Source organism: Notamacropus eugenii, chromosome 7 (assembly GCF_028372415.1).
Source record: "Notamacropus eugenii isolate mMacEug1 chromosome 7, mMacEug1.pri_v2, whole genome shotgun sequence".
Classification (NCBI taxonomy): domain Eukaryota; kingdom Metazoa; phylum Chordata; class Mammalia; order Diprotodontia; family Macropodidae; genus Notamacropus; species Notamacropus eugenii.
The window spans coordinates 23,680,767-23,703,887 of NC_092878.1; the positions used below are offsets into that span (position 1 = coordinate 23,680,767).

At 40.5% G+C, this 23,121-nt stretch overlaps 1 protein-coding gene across 1 annotated transcript in view; it reads left to right on the forward strand.

Moving 5' to 3' along the window:
- FAM98B (family with sequence similarity 98 member B) overlaps positions 1-23,121 on the forward strand; it is a 39,683-nt gene that overhangs the window by 883 nt on the left and 15,679 nt on the right. The window contains exons 2-6 of the mRNA XM_072622979.1: positions 4,019-4,167; positions 10,434-10,568; positions 13,769-13,947; positions 22,217-22,297; positions 22,979-23,095. Of these exons, the coding sequence (XP_072479080.1) occupies positions 4,019-4,167; positions 10,434-10,568; positions 13,769-13,947; positions 22,217-22,297; positions 22,979-23,095 (661 nt within the window). The remainder of the gene's footprint in view (positions 1-4,018; positions 4,168-10,433; positions 10,569-13,768; positions 13,948-22,216; positions 22,298-22,978; positions 23,096-23,121) is intronic.

Consider the following 23,121-nt stretch of genomic DNA (forward strand, 5'->3'; position numbering starts at 1 on the left):
GCAGCTTTGTTTTGTTTTATACGGGGTGTCCCAAAGCTCTCAGTGCAGCTTTGTTTTGTTTTATACGGGGTGCCCCAGAGCTCTCAGTGCAGCTTTGTTTTGTTTTATACGGGGTGCCCCAGAGCTCTCAGTGCAGCTTTGTTTTGTTTTATACGGGGTGCCCCAGAGCTCTCAGTGCAGCTTTGTTTTGTTTTATACGGGGTGCCCCAGAGCTCTCAGTGCAGCTTTGTTTTGTTTTATACGGGGTGCCCCAGAGCTCTCAGTGCAGCTTTGTTTTGTTTTATACGGGGTGCCCCAGAGCTCTCAGTGCAGCTTTAGGTTTTGTTTTATACGGGGTGCCCCAGAGCTCTCAGTGCAGCTTTGTTTTGTTTTATACGGGGTGCCCCAGAGCTCTCAGTGCAGCTTTGTTTTGTTTTATACGGGGTGCCCCAGAGCTCTCAGTGCAGCTTTAGGTTTTGTTTTATACGGGGTGCCCCAGAGCTCTCAGTGCAGCTTTAGGTTTTGTTTTATACGGGGTGCCCCAGAGCTCTCAGTGCAACTTTAGGTTTTGTTTTATACGGGGTGCCCCAGAGCTCTCAGTGCAGCTTTAGGTTTTGTTTTATACGGGGTGCCCCAGAGCTCTCAGTGCAGCTTTAGGTTTTGTTTTATACGGGGTGCCCCAGAGCTCTCAGTGCAGCTTTGTTTTGTTTTATATGGGGTGCCCCAGAGCTCTCAGTGCAGCTTTGTTTTGTTTTATACGGGGTGCCCCAGAGCTCTCAGTGCAGCTTTGTTTTGTTTTATATGGGGTGCCCCAGAGCTCTCAGTGCAGCTTTGTTTTGTTTTATATGGGGTGCCCCAGAGCTCTCAGTGCAGCTTTAGGTTTTGTTTTATACGGGGTGCCCCAGAGCTCTCAGTGCAGCTTTAGGTTTTGTTTTATACGGGGTGCCCCAGAGCTCTCAGTGCAGCTTTAGGTTTTGTTTTATACGGGGTGCCCCAGAGCTCTCAGTGCAGCTTTGTTTTGTTTTATATGGGGTGTCCCAGAGCTCTCAGTGCAGCTTTGTTTTGTTTTATACGGGGTGCCCCAGAGCTCTCAGTGCAGCTTTAGGTTTTGTTTTATACGGGGTGCCCCAGAGCTCTCAGTGCAGCTTTAGGTTTTGTTTTATACGGGGTGCCCCAGAGCTCTCAGTGCAGCTTTAGGTTTTGTTTTATACGGGGTGCCCCAGAGCTCTCAGTGCAGCTTTGTTTTGTTTTATATGGGGTGTCCCAGAGCTCTCAGTGCAGCTTTGTTTTGTTTTATACGGGGTGCCCCAGAGCTCTCAGTGCAGCTTTAGGTTTTGTTTTATACGGGGTGCCCCAGAGCTCTCAGTGCAGCTTTGTTTTGTTTTATACGGGGTGCCCCAAAGCTCTCAGTGCAGCTTTGTTTTGTTTTATACGGGGTGCCCCAGAGCTCTCAGTGCAGCTTTGTTTTGTTTTATACGGGGTGCCCCAAAACTTTTGGCCAAGTTTTAGGCCTTATTATTACTGTGGTCACCACTTAGCATTTACTGGGTATCCCAGAAGTCTTAGGGCAGTTTTAAAGCTTTATTAGAAATACTATCATCACCCGGCTTTTATGCAGGGTGTTCCAAAAGTCTTAGTGCAGCCTGTGTCTGGGACGCCCTGTGTAAATGCTGGTTATTATTATCACAGCTACTACTACCACCACCACCACCCCGCTTCTTCCCCGAGGCTGCAGTAGAGGCATCGGTTTTCAGAAGCGTTTCTTAGCCCTTGCCCTGTACTGAGCCTGTCACTAGAACAGCTGAGAGCCCCTGCTCTCAGGGCTCCCACTGTAATGGGAGAGGCTGTAAGTGGGGGGTTCCCTCCCCAAGTCAGACGAAGCCGTGGAGCTGCTCAGTTTTATTTGCTCTTACTATCCCGGGGCTGGCACGTGCTCCCAGCAGACAGCTCTTGGTCACAGAGGATGCCAGCTGCCGGGCAGAGCTGGCAGCACTGGTTTGGGTGGCAAGGATCGACTTAGCTGCAAGAGCAAAAGGTTGGAATTTTAGTGAGGCTGTTAGTTTGCTTGGTGAGGGTGTGGGGCTGTGACTTCATTGGCACTGCGACTGCAGACAAGGAGATCCCAATGCTTCTTTGCCAACGTAAGAACCAAGAGAGTGGAGTTTCTTGCTGTAGGTGGTAAAGGAGTTGGGACTCCAGCCTCAGAACACCCGCTTTCGTCTGCAGTCCCAGAAATGACTCAACAATACTGATAATATGTTAACAGCTGACATTTACCTGGCGCCTTTGATCCTGCCCTTTTGGCTTCTTTAGCACATTGCTTTTACTGTCATCTCCACTCTTATATTCAAAGAATTCCCATCTACTGGGGCTTCCCTGCTGCCTGCAAACATAAACCCCTGGCTCTCTCCCACCATGTCGCCCCTTCTAGGCTGAACACCTTGAGAGAGTAGGGAGGGTCCTGTCTGCTTCACCTTTCATTTGCTTCTTGGTAAACCTCCCCCTCAGTCTGGCTTCTGGCCTCATCATTCATTTGGAACCACTTCACCCAGAATTGTCATTTATCTCTTAATTGCCAAATCCAGTGGCCCCCTTCTCAATCCTCATCCCCCCATTTTGATACTGTTGATTACAAGGCATCTTGTATATTCCCTCCTCCCTAGGTTTTTGTGGCAGTTTTCTTTCCTAGTTCTCTTCCCACCATCTGACCACTCCTTTATAGTTTCCTTTACTGTATTTTTACGTCATACCTACTAACAATGGCTTTCCCCCAAGGCTTTGTCTTGGGCCCTAATCTTGTCTCTCTCTATAAAAGGGGTTCTTAACCTGGGATCCCACAGGGTGCGTAGATATATTTCAGGGGGTCTGTGAACTTGGATGAAAAAAATACATTTTTACTTAAACGTAATTGTGTTTGTGTTTTATGCAGTTACAAACATTATTCTGAGATGGGGCTCATAGGGCTTCACTAGACTCTGAATGTTCATGTGAAGAAACCCTGCTCTGTACTTGCTCATTTGATAATCTTATCAGCTCTCATGGGTTCGGTTATCATCTTCATACAGATGGTTGCCACATAAAGGTATCCAGCCCCAGTCTCTCTCCTAAGCTCTAGTTTCTTGCTGCCTTTTAGGTATCTCTAGCTAGATGTCTCACAGGTGTCCAGATCCTCTCCTCTTCCCAGCCTTTCTGTTATTGTCAAGGGCACTGATATCCTTCAAGTCACTTAGGCTTGTGGCATTGGTGTCATCCCCAACATCTCACTTGTATTCACCTCACAAATCTGTCTTCACATCATCTCTTGAATACACTCCCTTTTCTCCTCTGACCCAGCTTCTTCCCTGGTGTAGGCCCTCATTGCGTATCACCTGGATCATCGCAGTAGCTGCCTGGTGGCTTTACCTGCCTCAGATCTTCCCACTCCAATCTGTTCTCTGCTCAGCTGCCAAAGATATTTACCTTTTGGCTTGGCCCAGTCACCCCACTACTTCTTGCCTGTTTTGAGGATTGAATGATATAATGAATATGAAAGCTCCTTAAATTCTGAAAGGGCTCTCTGGGTCCCTGGTTTTGAGAGGTGAATATTTTGCCTTAACTTGCTGAAGGCCAGCCTTCCACTTCACTGCCACTTCTTGTAGATGTCTCACTTAGTGAGTGTGTGTGCGTGTGCGCGTGCATGTGTGTATGCATGCGTGCATACCCATTCCCTTCTCCTCCCTTGAGCTTTCTAGCAGCCTTTTATTTGATACCTTTCCTCATTAGAATGTAAACTTCTTGAGGGCAAGAACTATCTTGTTTGCTTATGCTGGTATTCACCCACTTAGTACGGCGCTTGGTACATAGTAAGGCCTGATAAATGCTTTGTCAATCCAGCTATAATATATTAGGTACGTGGATATATGTGTAACTGAAAATAAGGCCATTATGAAGAAACCATGCCCAACCTTGTGTGATTCCTCAATAGTTATGCCAGATGCTAATACCAGTCACTCAGAATTATGTTGCTCTGGTTTTTATTTTTTTCTTCTTTTCTTTCCAGGTACAGTGGTCCTCTCTTAGAAGAACAAGCACTTATCAAAGCAGCAGAAGGTGGCTTGTCCTCCCCTGAATTCTCAGAGCTCTGCATTTGGCTTGGATCTCAGATAAAACCATTGTGTGACTTAGAAGAAAGCATCTCTTCAACAGCTGGTATTTCCATTGAACTTCATTTACCCTTTTGTTCAATTGTAATATGTAGTTAAGCCTTTTAGAAAAAAAATATTTCCTTAGTTAATTTATTCTTGATATGCAAAGAAGTTATTATTTAATATTTTTAGCATTTGGTGATTGGAATCAGCTTGGTTTATTGGAAAATATGAAGAAGCTTAGCTGTAACTATGAGGATATTTTGGTTTAGAAAAACAATATATCAAAATTATGTTAATCCAATTTAAATATATCTAAAATTGATGGTTATGATTTATATTCAAAGTAATGTTTTTCAGATATCTTAGATATCATTTTGGTATTTAATTTTTAAAAGAGACATCATCTGAACGTGTTAATTCAAAGTCTTTTTCTTTTTCTAGTCCACTTTATTTTGAACTAAGTGATTTGGAATCTCTAATTTTTAGCCAGTATAAAATGAAAATTTTATAAAAATTTTAAAATATATAAAATTTTTGACAAGTTGGGGAAATTCCTGGGCAGTCTTTCCCCGGGGATCAGATTGTTACCTTGTTTGATCTTTTTACACCTCATTCTCTACTGAACTCATGTGTTCAATAAAGCTCTAAATTTCAGTGACAACGTGAACAGTAGCAATCATGGCTCTGTATGTAACATGTTTTAGAAGGACTGCTTGTATATAGAATTGAATCAAATGTCTAGAAGAATCTATTCTTTTGACTACACTTAGATAACTTTCTGAACCAACATTCATACATATCAGTCAACAGTCAGCATATCAGCAAAACAGTCTGCTATCATATGACTTCAGAGAATAAAAATAAGCAATTAAATTCAGTCTAAGAATTGTACATAACTGAATATGCATACAGACAGGATAGAAGTTGTTAATTTGTTGTAAAGTCAGTGAATATATGATTGTGGTCACACATAGTTTTATGTAACATGGTGACAGACAAAATTTTCAAATCATCTTTTTATATGGAAAAATTTACTGCATGTTTAAAAAATATAGTGATTTAAGTATGAAAATGCTCATAAGCTGTAACTTATCAAATTAATGTCCTTATTTTAAATTATCAAGACAAGCAGCTAGTCATTTTTTAAAGAGATTAAAACTTTAATTTTAGTTGCCTTTACCTAAACTTGGACAGCATAGAGATATATATATATAATGTATGAGGAAATAATTTGAAACAAGGGAGGGAAAATGTAAGTTTATAATTTGGAATTAAATATGAAACCCATTTCAAGATCATAGAATTTGAGAGTTGGGAGAAACTCCAGGAGCCATATAGACTAACCCCATCCACAGAAAGAATCTGTACTATAACAAACGAAGGACACAGTCTTCTGGCCTCTGCCTGGAGATCTCCAAGGAGGGGGTGGGGAACCCATCACCTCTTGAAGCAAGCTGTTCTGTTTTTGGACTGCCTTAGTTAGCAGGCAGCTAGGTGGTATGGTGGATGGAGCATTGCACCTGGAGTCAGAGAGACCTGAGTTCAGATTTGGCCTCAGATACATACTAGCTGTGTGACCCTGGGCAAGTCACTCAACCCTGTTTGCCTCAATTTCCTCATCTATGAGTTGGAGAAGGACATGGCAAACCACTTCAGTATCTGTCAAGAAAACCTCAAATAGGGTTGCAAAAAGTCAGACAGGATTGAAATGACTCAACAATAACAATAAAAAATTTGTAATTTTTTCCTGGTGTCCTAAACTTGAGTGTGATTTTTCACTTACTGCTCTATATTCTGCTCTTTTTGGGTCAAATAGAACAAATCTATTTCCTTCTCCACAGCACAGCTCTTCAGATGATTGGAAACCTGCTCTCATGTTCCTCGTTTAGTCTTTTCTTGGCTAAACAGCCCCAGTTTCTCTAGACCCTTCACTGTCCTGGCTGTCTTTCTCTGAATCCCCTTCAGCTTTTCCTTCTTAAAAAGTAGTACCTAGAAAAATACCCCAGTTGAAGTCTGATAGGGCAGGATACAGGGGCACTATCACCTTTCTATTCCTGACATCACTGTTTCCCTTAATGCAACCAAAGATTATGTTATCTTTTTTGGTTGCTACATCACATTTCTGACTTAGAGAGTTTGCAGTACACCAAGACTCCCTGATCTCTTTCAAAATAACTATTATCTAATCATGCCTCCTCATTCTTATGCTTGTGAACTGGATTTTTTATTTTTGGTACCCAAGCACATTTATTCCTTTTGAATTTCATTTTTTAAAATTCAGCCTAATGCCTGTCACCTTATTCTGTCATCCATTGTGTTAGCTACTCCTTCCCAGCTTAATGCAGTTTGTAGATTTTATGAGCTTGTCATCTGTCCATTTTTTCAAATCATTGATACAAAATGTTCTACAGCAAAGGACCAAACACGGATCTTTGGGGTTCTCTACTGGAGCCCTCCTGCCAGGTTGACATTCAGCTATTGACAGCTCCTCTTTGACCATCCAACCAGTCCTGAATCTGTTTCTTTATATTATTGTTTAATCCATATCTTTCAGTCTTTACAAGAATAATATGAGATATTTATCAAAAGCTTTGTAAAAAGGTAAACTATGTTGACAGCTGCTTCTGCTAGTTTAGTAATCCTGTCTTACAAGGAAATAAGTTGAGATTGGCATTACTAGTTTTTGGCGAGTCATTCTTCCTCTTAGTAATCACTGCTTCCCTATCTAGATATTTACCATCCATCCCTTTAATGATCTATTCTAGTATTTCTCCAGGAATCAGTCATGCTAAATGTTCTATAGTGCAGAAATCTCTTCCCAGTTTTTGGAAATTGGAACATATTTGCCCTTCGCTAATCTTTGGTACCATTTCCATGTTCTGTGATGAGTCAGAAGACACAGCAGTTGCATTTGACATCTATCTTTGGACTTAAGAATGTAGTTCATCTGGGTCAAATGATTTGAATTTATCATAGATCTCTAGGTGCTCGCTTACTGTGTCCTTACTTGGGAATCAGCTCTCATAGTCATTTTTAGTTTTGTCATTTTCAGCATAAAAGTCATTCTCCTTTGCTTAGAAAACTAAAGAAATATCCAGCAGCTCTACCTTCTCCATCCTAAGCAAACCTCAACTCATTTTGAGATTTAATAATCCTGGCACTATAATAGCTGCCTTACTGCTTTACCAAGAATTTCAGAGTTTGAAGAGAACTCGGAGACTGTCTAGTCCAGTCTTAATCTGAAAGAAATTCCCTTTTGTATCCCTGATACAGGATCATCCAGCTTCATCTTGGAGACCTGGAGAGATAGGGAACTCCTCTCTTAGGTAGTATATCCTACCTTTTGGACATTTGTCTTTGTAGCTTCTGTTCCATTGTGCCTGGAGTACATTACATCCTCTGGAGTGAGATAAAACCAGTCTGATCTCACCCACCTGATAAACTTCGAAATACTTGTAAACAGCTATGTCCCCACTAGGTCTTTTTGTCCCTTGGAAAAACATCCACTTGTAACTTCATCTGATTCTCTTAAAACATATGACATAGTTCCAAACCCCTAGTAGCCTTCTGGACGTGTTCCGGCCTGTCAGTGACTCTCAGAATGAACACAGTACTCAGATGTGGTGTTCTTGGGCCAGAATTTGATGGGGCTTTTCACTTCCTTTTATTTTGTACATTTATCTATTTATCCATATACATACACACACACACACACACACACACACACACACACATGCATTACATTTATTCAGTATCTTAGAAGGTTAGAGCTGGTAGAAACTTAAAACTTATTTAAGCCCAACTTTTTCTTTTTACAGATGATGAAACTGAGGCCCAGAGAGGCCTGCCTGATTTATCCTTAGTTACAGCAAGTTAGTAGTAGAACAGAATCTAGAACAGGACTCCTAGTTCCCAGTTCAGCGTAATTTCTACTAAGTTACATTATTTCAAAATAATTTACTGATTGAATGAAATGCTACTATGCTGCATTGAATTCTCAGCATAGAAAGCCAAGAGACCTGCCACATACTTGGGGGCTAAAGCTTACCGGGGGAACCAATTTTGTACAGCACGTGAAGCACACAATATGCTAGATGTATCACTCAATCTAGATGCATATGGTAATTATTTACTTGTTAAATACTTGTTTTCTCCCAGGTTATTCTCCTTCTTATCTCAACCAGCCAAGAAGTATTTATTAAACATCAGATATGTACCAGGAACTGATTATTCCCTGACAAAAGCAAAGTAGTTAAGTACTTGGCTCACTGTCTTTTCCATGTTAACCTTCTTCCTTGTTTACATGCATCAGAATTCTTGCTCTTGGACTAGAATACTTGTGGTCAGTGAGTTCTAGGGCCAAGTTCATTACTTTCCTTAATTCCTATAACCTTGTCTTTTGTTTATCCTCACCGCACACAAGAGTCACCGTGTCCTTGAATTCTTACATCACCTGAAGGTATTCCATTTCCATGGCAAAGAATCTGAAATTCCTTTATCCAACCATCCCTGTCCTCTTCCTCCTAAATCTGTGTATACTTTTCATGGTTTCTATTCCCTCCACCCCTTAGTATTCTCTTAGTTCCTGCTTCAGTTTCCTTTCTTCCCACACTTAACACTGTAGGTAATGAGTTCAACTCTAAAAAGTCCACTAGCAACCCTTATCTCTCGCCAGGTCCTAATCTTAAGAGTATTCCCACTGTCTGATTCCTCTGCTTCTACTTTTATGGTGCTGCTAAAAGGTTTTGCAGGAAATCATGTAAAATCTGTGTTGTCCAGGTGCACTACGTATTGGTTATCTAATCTCAACTGGAACCTTGGTGTGACAAGCCAATACTTTTACATATACTCCCAACAAAAGCTATTCTAAACCTTATTTTCTTTCTTCGAGCCTCCCACACCACCTCTTCTCCAACCCTCTCAGCAGAGGTCCTTGTTTTATCCTTTACTGAGAAAATAAAAGTCTTTCTCTTTAAGCTTTCTTCCTAAATCTCAAAGCCTCTTGATATCATCCCTTATTCTATTGTCCTTTATTCTATTGTATGATAAAAAGGTAACTTTTTTAAAAAGTAAAGACCATTCTCCCTACATATACCTTGATCTTAGCCAATAGAAGATAATGCAAATAATTTACTGTTATCCATACTCCTGCTCACCACCACTTTTCACTTTCCCTCTATACTGATATACTTCCTACTGCCTTCAGAAACACATCTAGGTCTCCCTCAGGTCTCCCTACTATGTCCTTCAGCTATTTCTGTAGCTTACCCTGCATCGCCATAGTTGCCAGTGATCTCTTAATTGCTGAACATACTGGCCTTTTCCCAATCCTTGTCTTTGGTAACCTCCCTGTAGCATTTGATATGAATTACCTGATCTTCCTGGATAGTTTCTCCTTTTTAGGTTTTCGTGACATTGTTCTTTGCTGGTTCTTTTCTTATATAGCTCCTCCTCATTAGTCTCCTTTGCTACCTCATCTTCCATGTCATGCCCTATAATTGTGTGTGTCCTCTAGGGTTTTGTCCTGGGCCCCCTTCTCTCTGTATGATGACTTCAGCTGTCATAGATTCAATTATCTTTTCTATTCAGATGTTTCCCAGATATATTTATTCAGTCCCAGTCTCTCTTGAGCTTGAGTCCTGCATCACCAGCCACCTATTGATCATTTCAAACTGGATGTCCCATACATATCTCAAAGTCACTTGTGTAAAATAGCTCCCCCAACTCACTGATCTCATGAACTTGATTATTTTAGTCAGGGTCACCACTGACCTTGTTGTTTCTAAGGTTTGTAACGTCAGGTTATGCTTAACCCTACCCTCCCTCATACTTTATCCATGTATAATTAGTTAACAAATCTATCTCTTGTGTCTGAACTCTTTTTTCCATTCAAACAGCTACTGCCTTAGTCCAGTCTCTCATAGTACCTTTTGCTTTGGACTGTTGGTCTTTTTGCCTTATCTTTACCCTTTCCCTTCCGTCTTCAACATGCATACCTGCCAAAGTGATTTTCTTAAAGTATACGTCTGAGCATGTCAATCTGCTTGCTTAAATAAACAGTTTGGCATATGGGGGTTCCTTTTGTCTCTGTCAGTAGAACATAAGATCCTTCAACAAAGGAGCCATTTCATTTTATCTTTGTTTATCCCAGGACATAACATAGTGCCTGGCATATAGTAGGCACTTAAATGCATGTTGATTAGTGCCCTCATTAATAGGAAATTCTGCTTTCTATCATATGTCTTTCAGTTTAATTTTCATCCATGCCTCGGTGGTCATTATATGTTTCATGAATTTTTATCTTTTATCTTTTTTTTTTCTTTAAAGGAAGTGAAGATATAGAGAGCTTCCAGCTTGAGATAAGTGGCTTTCTGAAAGAATTGTCCTGTCCCTATTCAACGCTCATCTCAGGAGATGTTAAAGATCGCTTAAAAAAGAAAGATGACTGTTTGAAACTCTTATGTAAGTTGTATCTTACTTAATGTCCTTGAGTGTTTTTAAGCTGTTATGTATATTTGTACATGCATGTATGGGTGTGTCTATTCACTTGCAAACAAACATGTTAAGTGGTGTGGAAGTGATTGTATTTCTCAAAGGCTTTGCAGAAGAGCATTCAAGTACAACCCAGAGATGGACTATGTTTTCCAAGGATAGAGTTTAAGCCAAAAGATGAACCATATGTTGAAAGTTTCCTACTAAGGTATAGAACAGTTGCAGGCTGTTTTGGTAGAAAGAGTTATTACCTCCACAGATAAAATTATAGATCCTTAAAACATTTATATACGTATGTATTGGTATCTCTGAGGTCAAGATGATGATAAAATTTCACTAGTGAAAAATGCATCTTTAATCATAATTTTGAAATTGGTTTAATTTGTCCTATTTTAATAGGCAATATATTTCAGTTGCACTTGCATTTTTCTAATTATAGTAATAGAATATTAACCAGGTTTTGTAAGGTTTTTTTTTTTATTGCATTTTGCATAGTTCTGTGGTGGTTTTTGTTATACTTACTCTCTTTATGTTTATAACTTTGACATGTCATGTTTTTAGGTATTTTTAGAGATCTGGTAGTAATTAACATGAATTAAGATGTTTTTTGATGAAAGGTAGCTTGTGAGAAAGTGCCATACTTGGAGTTGTGAGAAACCTGTGTTTGATTGTGCCACTAAGTCCGTGGGCAAGTCATTCAGCATTACTGAACCTTAGTTTTCTTCTCTGTGAAGTGGTGATAGTATCGCTTATAGTATTTAATTCACAGGCTTGTTGTTAGGATCAATATGAAATTGTTTTGCAGACCTTAGTGGAGTGGAACACTATGGAAGTGTCAGCTATTGTTGTTTGCACTTTCAGATGAAAGGGAGATGCCATGTTTTTGATACATAATGTCAAGAGATTTATTTTAATAATAGATTAAACATAGATTTCTAAGCTTAGCCATGGGTTTTGAGATATATCAAAGATCTGTTTAGAGCAAGGGTTCTTAACTTATTTTTGTGTCATGGACCTGTTGGACAGTCTGGCTGAGCCCTTCTCAGAAGAATTACATAAGATAAAATATATAGGATTGCAAAGGAAATATGTTGTATTGAAATAAAGATGTATTTTTCTCTCCTAAATTTACAGACCTCCTTAAAACTCTCATCCATCCACCGCCACCACTCCAAATTAACCCCTGGCTTAAACCTCTCAGAGAACACTTTAGACCGAGTGGGAAAGTTACATAAAGCTAGTGTGTTTATGATGTAGTAATGCATAACTTAATTCCCTCACTTCATTTGTTTTTTGTGACTTTCACTGCTTACTATTTATATGAAATAGATGCAGTGCTTTACAGATCGCTTTGTCTTTGCATACTGTCCATTCATGGCGATGAAAATCACACAATAGTTACTATACAGTTAGTTAAAATGATTTGTTTATCCTCTGAGATCTTACTCTGATGCCTCATGGCGGCGTCAAGGTCACTCTGAAGTTTTGAAGTTTATGCTAATATAGTATAAACTCTGGGAGGTCCTACCAGAACCTAGAAAGACTTCAGGTGTGGCGATGAATAAATGAAGCGTTTATGTGCCAGGCACAGAGTGCAGAATCTGACGAAGAATGAAACAAGCTTTAATCTTAAAGGCCTTTCTAGAGATAGAGTAATAGGATATAAATAAACATGTGGTGAATTCAAAGAGAATATGTATAAAGAAATAGCAAATAGACAAATGCTGGGCGTATAGGGAGGAAGGGCACTGGCACTTGGGAAGATCAGGAAAGGCTTCGTGCAGAAGATTATACATGAATTGCATCTTGAAGGAAGAGTTAATTCTTTAAGGCTGAAATGAAGGAGTGCATTCCAGGCATGGGGCACAGCCAATGCAAAGGAACAGAGATGAGAGATGCAGTGCTATGTGTAAGGAAAAGAAGACAATATTGGCTGGATTAAGAGTCTGAAAGGGGAGAGTTGTACAATGAGACTGGAAAATTGGATTGGGGCCACTTGTGAAGGGAAAAACAGAAACTGATTGAGCAGGTGTGTGACATGTTCAGATTTGTGTTTAGGAAAGACTGATATTTAAGGAGTTCTTTTGGCAGAAGTGTGGGAGATGGACTAAAGTGGGAGGTCCCTGAAGGGAGAGGACATTTAGGTGTCCATTCCAGTCGCCTCTGTGAGGTGTGATGAGGGCCTGAATAGAGAGGGAGGTGACTTAGGATGCTGCTGCAATAATTTAGGTGAGTGTGAGGTGGGTTTGCGTGAGCGGAAAGAAGGGTTGGAAATAAGATGTTTATGCAGGTAGAAATGGCAAAGCTTGGCAGAATTAATTAGATATATGGAATGAAGCAAAATGCGTTGAGAATAATCAAGGAAGATGACAGATTGGCCTCGGTTACTGATGAAATGTAATTAATGGCTAACGGAAGATTTATGATACGTGTCATTGAGAAGATTCTCTAAAGGGACAAAATCCCTGATGCTTCAGAGTATTGGAAGCAATTCCTTGTTTATTTGCCTTATTTCTCAAACTGTAAATACCTCTAGGGAAGAGGTTTTGTTCTGTTGTACTTTAGTTGTCTTTGTTTTCTTGAAGGGCTTGACACAACGCCCAGCACATCTTGGGTCTCAACAAATGTTTTTTTATCAGTGAAAGTGAGTACAGGAAAATCTTATATTCTGACTGATTCAGATTGAGAATGAAATTAGATTTTATTGGGTTTCTCTGATGTATGAAGCAGCACTAGGCTCTGAGGGGGTTCATGAAGATAAATTCAAGGCATGGTCCCACTGAGTAGCCATTTAGTCTCATGGGCTATAAGGAGGGAAAGATAAGACATTTGTACAACAATCAGAACATTTAAAGAATGAAATGAAAATTTCGCATTTCACTTTATGGAAATATGTAATTGGTTCATTGTAAATTTCATTTTGTGTTTTTTTTTGTGTATATCAAAACCATTTAGACATTAAAATAATGACTCAAAGACAATATAATATGTAATAAAATAATAATTTCTTTTCAGATGTTTTGTCTTTAGAAGTTATCGTGTTTCAAAAGTTGTCAAATATAGTTACTACTCTTTGGTCCTCTTGAGAAGTTTTTCCACCTTAAGTAAAATATTTTTAAGGAACAGAAAGTTTCTGTTCACATATTTATGTTTCCCTGTTGTCCTTCTAGTATTTTTGAGTACAGAACTTCAAGCTTTACGGATTTTGCAGAAGAAGAAACTCAAAGGTTCACAACTGAACAAAAATAATGAAATTTACCAGGAATTGCAAGTTATCTGTGACACCCTGTGCTTACCAAAATCAACCACTTCTGACATTCCTGTTGTGCTAAGCCACGTAGAATCAAAGGTACTAATTTTAAATAGTTCTCTTAAGTTTTAAGGGAAAAATCTAATTATATTTATATTTAAAATTGCAGATAGATACATTTTATTAAGAGATTTGCTAATAGAGATTGAGCTCATCTCTATGTTGCTTTCTATCTTAATAATTGTTTCTTCTACCATGACAATAGAATTTTCAAATCAGTATTTTTCCCCCTTACATAATCTGTAAATTTACATTACATAGGTTAATATATTATTTATAAAGCATTTACTGTATGTTAGGTATTGTGTTAGGCACTAGGAATTACAAATACACGCGCAAAGTATAGTCCTCATTCTCAGAGGAGCATACATTCTAACGTGGGAAGACAACACATAAAAGATAGATAGACAGTCCGTAGAAAATGATCTCAGAGTAAAAGGCATGAATGAATAGCTGAGAGAATCAGGAATGATCTTCTGCAGAAGGTGGAGTTTGATCTGAGTCTTGAAGGAAGCCAGGGAACCTGAAAAGCCTCTGAGGATGGAAGCAGAGCATTCTAGGCATGAGGGACAGCCATGCAAGGCCGTGGGGATAGTAGATAAGAGGTGGAGTGATGTGTGTGAAAAGCAGAAGTAGTCCAGTGCCCTTGGTTTGTAGAATGTATAAAGAGGAGTAAAGTGTAAGAAGACTGTAGAGATGGGAAGGAGCCAGGTGATGAAGGGATTTAAATTTCTTTTTTTTTTTTAAATTTTATTTTTCATTTTTAACACAGTTTATAACAGAAAAAAGAATTCAAACTTGTGGTCAAGTGATACTTCTTTTTAAAGCATTTACAATATGGACCTCAAAATAATTTTTTTTTAAACATTAACCAACTGAGACACAAATAATATTTAAGTTGCTAACTTCATAAGCTCTTGACCTAATTGTCTCCACAGTATTGCTAAGAATTAAAGGACCCTAACTTATTGTTGTTGGTCTAAAGTCCTATGCCTAATAGCTTAATTTTAGACTTAACCTCGGATGTTCCCCTACCAACAATCTATAATTTAATAGATCTGGTATTAAGCTTACAAACCTTTTGACCATAGGAAATTGCCACTAAGAGTAGGGACACTGCAGGGAAACAATATCTCCCCAACTTCATGTCAATTCCAGGCAGGAGTAGATTGTGAACTGGCATTCAGCCAGGCTTAAAGTCTGCCAGGTGTCAGTGGGGAAATTGAGTCAGGAGAATCCTGCCTCAGCCCATGCTGAACAGCTGCCCTCCCACCCTTCCCATGAGATCACCTTTTGCAGTTCATACCAGCATCTCACAGGCTTACTGGCGTCATGGATTGGAGGCTCAGGCCACCTTTGTTGCTATCCATACCTGGAGTTAGACTCAGAAGAAGTCACTTAATAGTCCCATAGCATCTGAAAAATAGCAAGTTCCAATAACCAGGTTTCAAATATGGTTATAATTTCACTTTGGCTAAGGAACATCTTTTGAGGCAAGTCTTAAGTGGCTTACGTGCCTTTCTATACATGTTCTAGTTCCTGATTAAATAGCAATCATAAAATCAAATTTGCCATTAAAACCTTAACTTTTCCATCAATGCCAGATTTTACCTGAGGTTATGAAGGGATTTAAATTTCAAACAGAGGATTTCCTATTTACTATCCCTATAGTGATAGAGGAGATAGTGGGGGAATATGTTTAAGTGATGTGAAAAAAGGAGAAAGGAGAGCTTTGAGTGAATGGTCATAATGAAGTATGAAGTATGAAACAAAGTTCTCAGATGGTGGGGGAAGAAGGTGCTGTGGGAGGTTTGGGGAGGAATGAAAAGGTCTGGAAAAGTCACTGTAATGAATGGGACAGTCAGTTAATGAAGGAGGAGTAGATGATTGCGTTGCTGTATTGGAGGCCAAATTGAGTTTGTGTAGCATAAATTTGTGCTAGGTCAATGGACAGTTTCCTGATTTCTTCCAGCTCTGTTCAACAGCACAAAAATAGGAGGCAAGGAGATGTCTGTCATCTGTGACTGGGCTGTGGGTAAGTGTGATTGGCAATAGGACAAGGGGCAGGTGATCCAAGAGTAGGGGACAGTGTAGTGTGGACATGGCGTTCCCTAAAGGGAACCATATGGGGAGGACAGAAGAGCGTAGCCAGTGCACAGAAGGTGGCCTGGAAAATAAATGAGGGAAATGAGGTCATGATGAGGATGAAGAAAAGGTTTGGCATCATAAAGAAGAGGGAAAGATTATGATCAGATGAAAGAATTTTGGAGTTCATGATTATGAAAGAATATGAAGGGTATGACCGTCTCTCTGTATAGCTGAAGGGGTATTGAGAAGTAGGAATTAAATTGACTTAGGACCTAGGAAATTAAGGTACTTGAAAGAACATCAATACATTTATTGAAGTTCCTGAGTATGATGGTGTGAGCTAGGGGATGAGAGAGAGATTGAACCAGGTCTGAATTCATTGAGTGAAAGAAAATATTCTGAGGGTTCCATAGATTATGGCCTCAGAATATTAATTAGGTGATAAATGGGGATAGTGTGAACCTCAAATGGAGAGAAGTTGCTGAGCAATTGTGATAGAGGGACAAACTGGAAATAGCAGTAGGGAGCAAAGATTATTCCAATTTCCCCACTGTGTCTCGATGGTCAGGGAGTAAGGAGAAAAGTGTAGTTAGTCCTGGAAAGGATGGCCAGGGATGCATTGTCATCAGAGGGAGCGGGAAGCCAGCTGTCAGTGCTAGAAGACGAAGGAGACAATGAGAAAGAAAGTTTATCATTTGTACAGTAGTCATTCCAGAAGGCACCGTGGAAGGGGCAGACAGATCAGTGGAGATAGGGTTGAGGTGGAGAGGAAGAGAAGGGCATTTATGGAGAATGACATTGGAATATCAGTAGTGGGGATGAGGGAGTTCAGAATCACTAAAATTGAGAGATTCAGGCATTTGAGTGGGCTCAGCATAGAAGAGTTTGGAAATGGGTCGTTGAGATCCGTGTGTGGTTATATTGTTTGAGGCCTAGCCTCATGGCAGGTGGTGATGTGTGAAGCCTTAGGAGGACTATTTCACTGCAGGCAGGAAGGAGGATCTTGTCCTGAGACAGACTGGTACTGGAGAAAGCCTCTGAGGCCAGGAAGTGAGAGGTGGGTGGTGTTATCTGGACCAGGCACTGGAGGAGGCCCCAGGGCAAGGCCTAGAGAAGGCTATAACCACATGACCACAGGATTTTTCAGCTGTTGAAAAGCACCGATGTTCTCTCATTAGATGCTTCTCTCTGGCCCTCCAGTTTAAGTCAAGGCAATAAGTATTTACATCGTGCTAACTCTGGGGGTGGGCAAAGTCCTTGTTCCTCAAAGAACTCACCTTCTAAGGGGAAGACAACATGCAAATAACCATATACCTAAAAGACATGTGCAGGCATGGAGGGCAGCCAGCAAAAAGAAACAATCTGGAGATGGAGTGTCTAGGTGTGAAAAGAGGAGAGAAGTGTCATTGGATTGTAGTGGAGGAGGAGAAGGTATAAGAGAATCAGAAGTTAGAGGCCAGTCGAGAAGAACTTTAAATGCCAGACTTAAGATTTGATATTTGATCCTCACAGTCCTATGGAGACACTTGAATTTATTGGGGCAGGAAGGTTGATCTTATGTGGTCTGACCTGCACTTTAGGAAAATCACTTTGGCAGCAGAGTGGAGTATGGATTGGCGTGGGGAGAGACTTGAGCAGCACGACCAATCAGAAAGCTGTGAAAAATAATTGAGACGTGAAGTGATGATGTACCCAGGGTAGTAGTTTGTCGAGAGAAGGGCTGTGGAGCAGTGCATCGAGTATAGCCCTGAGTTCATATCCTGCCCTAGACACTTACTTTTGACCTGAACAAATCACTCCACCTCTCTCAGATGCAATTTCATCTGTAAAATGGAAATAACAGCACTGACCTCACAGGTTTATTGTAATGTATGTGAAGTGCTTTTCAAAACTTAAAGGGCAAATATTAGCTGTTATTAGACCTAAGTGACCTCATTGTATTCTGTCTTCTCCTGCACATCGCCCTCTTAGTCATCCCCATTCTCACGAATCTTCAGTCCCATCCTGTCTGTTGTGCTTACCCACTGCCTATACACCCATGTCCCTTCTATCCTCAAAAACCCATTACTTCCTCCATCCATCTTTGCTAGCTATCATCCTCCTGATCTCTCAATCTTTTTGTGGCCAAACTCCTTGAGAACTGAAAACTGTCTCCTTCCTTCTTCTTGCTTTCTTAACTCTCTGTAGTCTGGCTTCCTACCTCTTCATGTACCTAAAAGTATTTTTCAGAGTTACCAGTGATTTCTTAAATGCCAAAACTAATGGCCTTTCTCAGTCTTCATCCTTCTTGACCTCTCTTGACCTCTCTCTGTCCATCACCCTTTTCTCCTAGATACTCTTTTCCCTTTTCTAGGCATTTTCCCAGCCAGTGACTTGACCTCTGAATATTCTCCTCACACCCACCTCGCCTCCAGATCGGCCCAGCCAGCACTTTTGGGGTCTGAGATTCCAATGCTGCTTCCCAGCCTCAGGGCTTGGGGCGGGGGCAGGGCTGCTATTCAGTGTGAGATCAAGTTCAGGTGCTCAGGTGGGGGCAGGGCTGCCTCATGGGCTCAGTTCCCTCAGGGGGTTTATGCAGAGACCTTCAACTATGGATCCTGGCTCCTGCCTGCTTGGGGAGCCCTTGTCTGCTCCTGCCTCCGCCGCTGCCTCCCGAGGGGTCCTGAGTTATGGGGGCACCCCACACCCCTCTCGACCCGCCGAAGAGACCCTCTCACCGACCCTTGTCACCTGTGGGTGGAGGGACCCACACGGCCGCTGGAGATTCTGTCCCTGAAGCCTGCTCGGATCCGCTGCTTTCCACGCTGAGCCGCCAAGGCAGGGCTGGGCTCTGCTCCGGTCCAGGCTCGAGGGACCTTTTGGGAGAGGTTTTCAGGCTCTCTGGAGCAGAAATCTCCTCCACTCTGTTGTTCTGTGGCTTCTGCTGCTCCAGAATTCACCGGTGGTTCTTTTTTTACAGATATTTTATGGGCAGTGGGTTCAGAGGTAGTGTATGTGTGTCTTTCTACTCCGCCATCTTGGCTCTGCCCTAGATACTCTTTTCTCTGGGCTTTTGTGACACTGTTCTCTCCTGTTTCTGATTTTCCCCAGAACTCAGTTCTGAGCCCTTTTCTCTTCTCCCAGTTCTCATTTTTTCCCATGGATTCATCTAACATCTCTATGCAGATGCTTCTCAGATCTTTGTCTAGCCTTAACCTCTTCCCTGACCTCTGGTCTTGCATCTCCAGCTACTAATGGACTCTTGAGCTGGAGGTCCTGTGGCCATATTAAACTTAACATGCCTGCCCCTGAATGTGTCGCCTCATCATCTCCCCCTTCCTTCTCCTCCCCTCCAGACCTTCCCTTCTTCCTAATTTCTCTCTTACTGTTGAAGGTACTTCTGTCTTTCCAGTGACACAGGCTTACAACCTAGGTGTCATCCCTGACCCCACTTATTCATCTTCCATATGCAATTACTTATTAGACCTACTAGTTCTACCTTAGCAACATCTCCTCTGCCTCCTTCCCTCTTATGCTGCCACCGCCCTGGTGCAGACCCTCATCATCAGGCCTGGGCAATGTGGCGCTCTCTGCCTCTGGTCTCTCTCCTTTGCTTAGCTGTCAGATTGATTGCCCGTAAGTGCAAACCCAATCGTGTCATTTTCTCCCCCTTCTGTCATTTCTGTGGGCTTCCTCTTGCCTCTCAGATCAAATACAAAATCCTATGCTTAGCTTCTAAAACCCTTCCTACCCTGGGTTCTTTTTTACTTTCTTAGTCTTCTTACACCTTATTCCCTACCGCAGATGTTGGGATCTCCTGGATCTTTATGTAAAATTCTCCATCTCCATTTCCTAACTCTGGGCTTCTATACTGGCTCTCCTTTATCCCTGGAACTCTTTCCCTCTTCAACTCCTCCTCTTGGCTTTCTTAAAGTTTCAGCTCAAGTCTCACTTTCTAGAAGAAGCTTTTCCTTAATCTTTGTACCTTTTCTTAGAGGAGATAGCCCCCCATTTTTCCTGCCAGTATCTTGTTTGCATGTTGTCTGTCTGTCCTGTTTGACTGAGCTCCTCGAGAGCATATTTCCAGAGTTTAACACAGTGCCTGGCACATAATAGGCACTTAATAAATGACTTGAACAGGTAGGAAAACAAGTTAAGAGCAGGGCCATGAAAACCTAGAGGGAAAAAAGCATCAAGGAGAAGAGAGCAAAGACAGTGTCAGATGGTCTACAGAAGTCAAGAAAGAGGATTAAGAGAAAGCCATTGAATCTGGTGATTAAAAGAGCATTTGTCACTTTGGAAAGAGTGGTTTCAGTGGAGACTGCCGAGAGCAAGATGGCTGGCGGTGTAGCCACCAGTGTAAATGACCCCCTCCAGGAATTCGGTCTTAAAAGGGAGGAGAGATGTAGGACAGTAGCTAGTGGGGATGGCTGGATCAAGTAGGGATTTTTAAAGATGGGAAACATGGATGTCTTTCTAGGAAAGAAACAGCCAGTAGATAAGAGCGAGATTGAAAATTAGTGAGAGAGCGGGAGTGATTGAGAAGAACACAAGATGGAATGGGATTGAGGCTGTGCATGAAAGTGTTGGCATTGGCAAAGAGAAAAGCCATCTCTTCATTTGAGATAGAGGAAATAGAGAATTTATCTGAATAATGTGAGGCAAGGGAGATAGGAGAGGGGAGAGATCTCATCAAATGGCTTCGACTTGTTAAGTGAACTTCCTTTAAGTGCCTCTTTTATGTGAAACCATTGCTGCTCTCTTCTCCTTAACTGCCACTGACTACCTTACAAAATCACCTTGGGTTTAATCGATCAGTTGATTAATAGCTAATTAGCTTTGTACATATTTCGTATCTACATATATGTGGTCTTTCTCTATAGAATGTAAGCTTCTTGAGATCAGGAACTGTTTCATTTTTGTCATTGGTACCCAGGTACCCAGTGCTTGGCACATGATAGACTCTTAATATAGTGTCGTTTATTGATTTGAGAGTGATCATAAACTGCAACTTTTATACCTGAGAATTGAGATACCACAATTGCTTCTTTTTCTGTAATTAACAGAAACTACAGTGCTTTACAACATTTAAATCAAACATAGATCTAAAATGTGTGTTAATTATAAGTCCTAATTGAGTTCTTGTGGAGAACCAAGCCAACCCTGGTTACTTTTAGGAAGCTAAGTAGGTGTGCTGTGTGGTCCCCTTCAATTGAACATTTTTAGTTAGCTGTGATATTATGAGATAAGAATGGGAGGTTGTTTTCTTCCCTTGAAGAGTAGGCGTCACTACAAGATGGGAAGCTATCCAGAATACAGCGTTCATTCATTCCAGTGGTGATTTGTATAGCTGGACCACTTTGTTCCCTGGTACCTTGCAGCTGGGTAACCAGCTGTAAGCATTCCATACAGCTTTGAAACTAACGTTTCTTGTAGATTGTTAGATGTCCACAGTAAAAGGAGGTTGAACTCTGCAGAGGCTGTCATTTGTCAAGGCCTTTTTTCTTCAGTGTGAGTTATGATTGCTATCTGACCCCCAGTGTTGCTAAAGGGAAAATGAGCGCCTAATTTCCTATTGGCCAAACTACACCTTGTGGTTTGAATCAGTGACTGTAAGAACTCTTTGCCATTTCAGTAGTTTTGAAAACAAATACCTAATGTGTATTCAGCAACCCAGGCAAAACAGTTAACATGTAAGCACGTGCAGGGCCCCCCCGTTTGGTTAAAGTTTGTATTCCTATTGAAATGTGAAAGCTGAATGATGCTATGTGAATTATGTTTAATGAGGGGGGGGAAAGATACGTTTCACAAATTTCTGTAAAACATTGGGACTAAAATAGTATACAAAGTGGTTAGTATGTGATTAAAAAAAATTAAAAATCCAAAATTAATGATAATTTTTAAAACTCCAGAATTTTATACATTCTCTGTAGTCTGTCCCTTTAATAGATACATCTATAGTTCCATATATAAATGACATCTTTTAATTATGGAGGAGACTACACCCTGTAGTCTTGGAATAAGTTAGCATTTTTTTGAAGGAAGTACTTATATCACAGTGATAAGTTTTCATAACATCTAAAAGTACCCTGATAATGCTCCTCTGGTTATGCAAGCTTTTAATTTTACGTTTTATTAAACCTGTCTAATTTTCAGAAGAAAACCTTGAATAAGAAACAATATTATTATGAGTTTTAAGGACTTACATTTTTAACAATAAACCTGTTTTTGTATATTTCAGATGAAGGATATTCTCTCAAAAGTTCAAAATAACCACGTAGGAAAACCATTGCTGAAAACGGATTTAAGTCCAGAACAGGCGGTAAAATCCTTTCCTCTTCAGTTTATGTTACTAAATAAGTACATATGATTTGTTTTTCCAAATAGTCACCCAGATTTTAAAATGTTACTTGGTTTATATGATTTTGCTGAGTAAAATGTAAATTGAGAGACTATGGAGTGGTGGATTTTTATTCATAATGTTAATTGTTAGTTAAAACAACTTTTTCTTGAAACATTTTTATAGCTCCTAAAGTGATAATACTGATATTACATCATATGAACACAAACAAAAGATACTTGGCTTTTCTCTCTTCGGTAGATTACATAGGAAGTGTGACTTAAGATGTTTGGCCAAAGATTTAATGCCAGTGAAAAGAAATAGTTTGCACTGTGCTTAGGTTATAGGGTCGTCAATCTAGACCTGTAAGGGACCTCATTTCACAAATAAGGAATGTAAGAGCCAGGGGGGATCAGTGACTTCCCATGGTTATACAGACGGTGTGCGTGAGTGGTGGGGTCAGAGCCCAAATCCTCAGACACCAGAGCCTCTGTGCTTTACGTACTATTTATTTAATGATTAATCTTCAAAGCTTATTTGATGGCATTAGAGAAGGAAATTAAGTGGGACACCAAGTGAGGTGAATCAGTTCAGAATTGTGTCTTACAATTTCTTATTTGTTACCATTTCAAATTGGTCATTTTTATTATTAAAATACTTTAGGAACGATTGGAAAGGATCAACGATGCTCTCTGCTGTGAATATGAATGCCGGCGGCGGATGTTAATGAAGCGATTAGATGTTACAGTTCAGTCCTTTGGATGGTCTGATAGAGCCAAGGTAAGGATGCTTTCTCAAGTGTGCCC